The sequence below is a fragment of the Neophocaena asiaeorientalis genome, unplaced genomic scaffold (assembly GCF_003031525.2).
Source record: "Neophocaena asiaeorientalis asiaeorientalis breed wild unplaced genomic scaffold, Neophocaena_asiaeorientalis_V1.1 scaffold629, whole genome shotgun sequence".
NCBI lineage: Eukaryota > Metazoa > Chordata > Mammalia > Artiodactyla > Phocoenidae > Neophocaena > Neophocaena asiaeorientalis.
Genome location: NW_020175468.1, coordinates 2,628,070 through 2,633,436, shown reverse-complemented (window position 1 = coordinate 2,633,436; position 5,367 = coordinate 2,628,070). Strand labels below are relative to the sequence as shown.

Below are 5,367 nucleotides of genomic sequence, written 5' to 3'. Positions count from 1 at the left end.
AGCTCAGTGTTACGCCCTCTTTCGACCAAGTTTTCTGTCTATTGGTCAAGCATCTAAGCCACTTTCTGATTGGCCAGTACATTCAAGGGGCCCACCCCACCAAGCCCTCTTCAAGTGTTGATTGGCCAGCACCATTAGCCTCCCTCTGCAGCCACACCCATTCCACCTACCGATTGGAGAATCCCTTTGAAAGCATTGCCCATTCCTCTAATACCAATGTTCATTGGGTCTAGATAACATATAGTACCGCCCAGATCTACTCAACTGAAACTATCTCACTTTCATCAGTAGCAAAGTGAGTGCCAGTTGGCCCTTTCTCACCCTTTCCAAAGCTCGCTGCCTTTCGAGGGGCTGGGTTTTAATGTATGTGCTCACATCAATTCAAATCCTCTAGATTGACTCAATAAATGGTGCGCCTCTGCTAGCCCAAACATAACAGGTTCCACTCACCAGTAAAAAGGGCCCTTGACTGGGCTGCAGAATTTTAGAGTCCCGTCCCCCCTAGAGTCCGAAACTAGCTCTCTTCCTCCTATGTCCTTATTGCCTGTGCCACCTCCCACCTTGTTGGAGGCTAAGTCTCCATGGCCCCCGTCACCAACCATTCCAGGGTTTGGTCTCGGACTGGGCACCTCGTATTCATCTCCAACATCCTGGGATTCGCTCTCGTCCTCAGCACTGCCCCCTAAAGGGTGGAAGAAGCCCGAAGAAGACTGAGCTCAGGACACCTGGGTCCCAGGAGCTCGGGACAAGGTCATCAGTGCTAGCTGGAGAAGGCCAGAACCCCTGGGTTTCCGAACCCTACTGTCTTTGACTGCTCTCTGGATCTAAGGACAGGGAGTAGTTAGAGTCCTCTCTTTCCCTTGTCCCAGAGACAGCATCCGGGAGGAGGGAGCGGAGTTTGGAGTGGTAACCCAGAGTCCTGTTATTGAAATCGTTGGTCATGTCATGAGAATAAAAGGAAATGTCACCACAGCGGAATATTAAGAAATAAAAAGGAATGAAATACTGATAATGCTACAACATAGATGAACATTGAAAGCATGCTAAGCAAAAGAAGCCAATCACAAACGATTATATACTGTATTATTCTATATATGAATATAGAAATATCCAAAATAGGCAAATCTAAAGAGACAGAAATTAGATTAGTGGTTACTTAGGTCTGGGAGAAATTGGGGGGGGGGTTGACTGATAAAAGGTATAGGGCTTTCTTTTGTGGGTGATGATAATGTTCTAGAATTCATTGTGGTAATTGTTGCACATCTTGGTAAATATACTGAAAACCATGGAATTGTAAACTTTAAATGAGTGAATTGTATAGTATGTGAAATATATCTCGACAAAGCTGTTACCAAAAAGGGGGAGGATTTGCCACATGGACCAGGGGGCCAGATTTCACCCAATGTCCCAGAAATTACCAGGTCGTTGGCGGGCTGGCCAACCCCTGCGCCGAGTCCCCGGAGGCTCTTCATAAGGAGGTGGTGAGGCAGGAATATCCTCCACGGAGACTTCCTCCAACTCGAGATCGGAACTGCCTGGTAATCAGGATGGGGGGGGGCGGGTCTGGAGACTGGGATTTCTGAATACTGGGGGAGGAGAGGGCTGGAGATTCAGATTCTTGCGTGTTGGAGAAGGAGAAGGTTCAGGACCTGGACTCCTTGGTGTGAAGGAAACGGGGCCCCTGGGGGTCCTTTGGAGAGCAAGGACTGAGGATCCAGACTCCTGGGTTCTAGTGGGAGTGGAGTTCCAGTGTATAGGCGGCCCAAGGATTTGAGATTACCTGCTTCTGTCGGCGATACCAGGGGTCCACGCTCGCCACTGCCATCTCCACCGCAGCTCACGGTGCTCAGGACACTGCGGGCACCAGGGCGCAGATGTGTCTCTGGCACGTTCTCCTGAAGGAAAGGGTTCCCGGGGCCTGGGAGAAGGTACGGCGAGGGCCATTAACACGATGTACAAATTCCGGTCATCTGAGAAGATCCGCCTCCTCCCTGGTCTCCGAGATATCTTCCCTGATTAACTGACTACCCAAAGACCCACTCAGGACCCTAACTCCATCCCAAGACTCAAACAAGCACAGCCCTACCGCTAAATTGTCTCGATTCCGCGTGTAAACAATCCCACGCGGGCTCTCCAGTACCTCGGCTCTAAATAACCCAGTCCCAGCCCTCGGGCTTCGCCTACTTCAGCAGTGAGGTTTCTTCTGCCTAATTGCAACCCGGAGCTTTCCCAGGCCCCGCCCCAGCACTTTCTGGGCGGTCCCCAGCTCCCCCAGGCTCCGCCCCGGAGCTCTAACAAGCCCAATCACAGGACTCTTTCGGGCCCCACCTCTAGTTGCACCACACCCCGCACCCGCGCTCTCCCTGACCCCGCCCCCGAACTCTCACAGGTCCTTCCCCTGGGCCCTCACAGGCCCTGCACTCAGGCTCTCCTGAGCTCCACCCAAGGGTTCTGTCAGGCTCCGCTCTCGTGCTCTACAAGTCCCCGCCCCAGGGCTCTGCCAGGCCCTTCCCCTCTAAGCCCTTTAGGCTCCGCACTCCCACAGACCCCTCCCTCCAGGGCTGTGCTCCTGCCCGACCCTGGGAACCTTTCCTCACCGCTGTCACCCGAGAAGCGCTCCTCCCGCTGCCGCGGTCGCCGGGGCCTCAGGGAAGCGTCAGGATTGGCCTGAACCATGAGGGGTTCTTGGCGCTTCCGTCGCTGCTTCACCTCAAACAACCGCCGCTGCGCGAGCGGGAAAAGGGTGTATGGGCGGGAATGGGAGTGTTGGAACCGGACCAGAAGACATGGGTGAAAGGGGGCCTGGGGCAAGGGCCGTCCTGCGTCGGTGGGAGAGTTCCAGGCCTTCAGTCCCTCAGCAACTCCTTCCTTAGATCCAGGAGTCCTGGCTCCCAGGCCCCTCCTCCCCCAGGACCTAGGAGTCCTGCTCTCCAGAACCCTAGTTCCTTAGAAATTTTGGAGTCTCATCACCAAGGTTTGCTACTTGAGGATCCCAAATTCCTATTTTCTCATTTCCCAATTGCAAAACTTGAGGCTCCGAGAGAACCAAAGAGGACCAGGAGTCCCAGAGCAAGTACTGGGGGTGGGGCTCCTGGGGAGGTATGGAAGATGGAAGAGTCGGGGGTGGCAGGATTCCTGAGCACAGTACCTGCTGTTCCAGCTTCTGCAGCCTCATGGCGCCAAGCTCATCCCCCAGGGCCCTGAGAGAGGTGCAGGTTCATAGTGACAGCAAGCAGGGCACCCTGGTTGCCCAAGAGCCCCTCCCCTTCTTCCCCCTGACCAACTTAGGGTTCTGAACGTTTGTGAGGACACAGAAGAGGCAGACCCTGAGCCTGCTCCACCAGTTCTGAAGCTCTTTCTCACAGCACTGGCCTGTCTAGAATCCAGGAGTCAGAGATCCCAGGCCCCTCCTGTCCCAGGACTCAAACCCCCCATCCCTTCCTCTTTCAGACCCAGGAGTCCTCATTTATAGCTCCCTCCCTTTAGGTAGGACCCAGAAATCCAAGCCCCCAGACCCTTCCTGCAAGGCCAATGGTGCTGAACCTGCAAACATCATTATGAGACCAGAGCTGAGTAGGTGTGGGCATAATCAGACTTTGAGCTCCCCCTTGCACCCCCATCTCCACCCCTGCGCATCTCATTTCCCCCACTCACTCTTTCTTCCATGTGTCATTCTCCTGAGACATCCTGGAGAAGCAAAATGAGGAGTCAGGACCCAGACCCAACATCCCAGTGGACTCTTCCCTTCAACACCTGATCTTAAGCTTTAAATTTTCCCCTGACCCAGGCAGCCCGAATTCCAGCACCAACACTTGCTAGGGACCCAGCAGCCTGTTTCCAGCTTTCGTCACTATCAGGAGCCCAGGAGTCCAGCTCTCTCTTCCCCAAATACCTACCTCTCTCCTTCACCCAGACATGAGAACTCAGGACTCTGGACCCCAAACACCCCATCCCCAGTGATTCTAGACCCCCAGCACCCACCTCCCTAGGATCCTGGAGACTCCCTTTCCCCTTCTCGTGCCTGGAGAGGCTTTTCACATTCACACCTCAGTTCCTTGCCTCTCTGGCCAACTTCTAAACATACCTGACCCTATCTTTGGGAACCAGTGACATAATCTCTGGGTCTCTGGGAAGTAAGCAGGGGAGAAAAAAAGGGCTTAGAGAGAGGGGGGATTCCCACTGGGACCTACCCTAATCCCCTCCCTCCTGGCTCCCCACGTTCCACTTCCAACAAAGCAATGACCCCTGGCCTCTGCTGTAGCCAGGCAACCCTGCTCCAGGGGTTCTGAATTGGAAGAGCATGCAGGTGTTCCTTAAAGGGACCTGACAGAGGCCGCATCGCAAGCTCGCTCTACACCTCTCTCTTATACAAGAAACTTATAACGTGACCTGTGCCAACTACTACCGATCTGTAATTTACAGCCACTTCTGGGAGAGACAATAAATGGGAAAACTACAACTCCCATGAGGCGAAGAGGCCAAGATGCCAGCGGAAGCTGACTCATTTTCCCCTGGCCCAACAGGGAGTTGTAGTTCTCTTTCAAAGTCTCCGTTCTTTCGCCTAAAAAGCAGGGTATGTGGCGTCAAAAGGTAGGGCTTCCAAGAAAGGAGGCTCGGCTTTCGAGAAAAGGCCAGCGACTTCGACAAGGGGCGGGGCCGCTAGACAGGGGCCCGAAACCTGGAGCCATCGCGGACCAATCAGGCTGCTGAGAGCGGATCCTCTGCGGGGAAAGTGGGCGTGGCCTAGGGGGGAAATCGCAGAGAACACACCGGAGGTCCTAGCCCAGGAAAACGCCCTCTGCGGTGAAGGAGAGGTAAGGGGCTGGAGGGTCCTGGACTCTTGGGTCCTGGGGAGAAGGGAAGCGGGACACCAGAGGGCTGGAAAACTGAGTCTCTGAGGACACCAGTACCTCCAGATCCTGGGAAAAGAGGAGGCTGGGGCCCTGGACCTTTGGGCCTGGGGAAAGAGGGGGTCGAGATCCCGGAATCCTAGTCTAAGCGAAGAGGGTGCCGGAAGCCCGGACTCCTGGGTCCAGGGGAGAAGGCGGCTTGGGACAGACTTATTCCACCTCTCCGCCCCCACAGACCACGCCGCCATGCCTCCCGCTGGGCCCCGTGCAGCCCTCCTTCTCCTGTCACTTCTGCTGCTGCTGCGCGCTATTCTGACCGTGCCCCTGGAGCGGGGGGCGTCCAAGAAGGAGAATCCCGCGACCGAAAGCCCCGTGAGTGGCGTGCCCTGCTCGCCAGCCAGGTGTTTGCAGTGGTACTACAATTCCCGTGCCCCCGTGGCCCCTGGCTGGCTACGGATGCGGCTTGGAGTTTGCCTGCCATTCTTTGCCGTCCCAGGGCTTTGACGTGGTGAAAAAC

General features: G+C 55.2%; 2 protein-coding genes across 2 annotated transcripts in view; one reads left to right on the top strand and one right to left on the bottom strand.

Moving 5' to 3' along the window:
- TULP2 (TUB like protein 2) overlaps positions 1–4,208 on the bottom strand; it is a 7,421-nt gene extending 3,213 nt beyond the window's left edge. Inside the window, exons 1-7 of the mRNA XM_024768135.1 lie at positions 3,982–4,208; positions 3,655–3,687; positions 3,149–3,200; positions 2,598–2,724; positions 1,781–1,918; positions 1,419–1,535; positions 561–682 (exon numbers count right to left, since the gene is read on the bottom strand). Of these exons, the coding sequence (XP_024623903.1) occupies positions 561–682; positions 1,419–1,535; positions 1,781–1,918; positions 2,598–2,724; positions 3,149–3,200; positions 3,655–3,686 (588 nt within the window). The 5' untranslated portion in view covers position 3,687; positions 3,982–4,208. The remainder of the gene's footprint in view (positions 1–560; positions 683–1,418; positions 1,536–1,780; positions 1,919–2,597; positions 2,725–3,148; positions 3,201–3,654; positions 3,688–3,981) is intronic.
- A 392-nt stretch (positions 4,209–4,600) lies between these two features.
- The window catches only part of NUCB1 (nucleobindin 1), a 21,007-nt gene continuing 20,240 nt past the window's right edge, over positions 4,601–5,367 (top strand). Inside the window, exons 1-2 of the mRNA XM_024768717.1 lie at positions 4,601–4,814; positions 5,086–5,222. Of these exons, the coding sequence (XP_024624485.1) occupies positions 5,097–5,222 (126 nt within the window). The 5' untranslated portion in view covers positions 4,601–4,814; positions 5,086–5,096. The remainder of the gene's footprint in view (positions 4,815–5,085; positions 5,223–5,367) is intronic.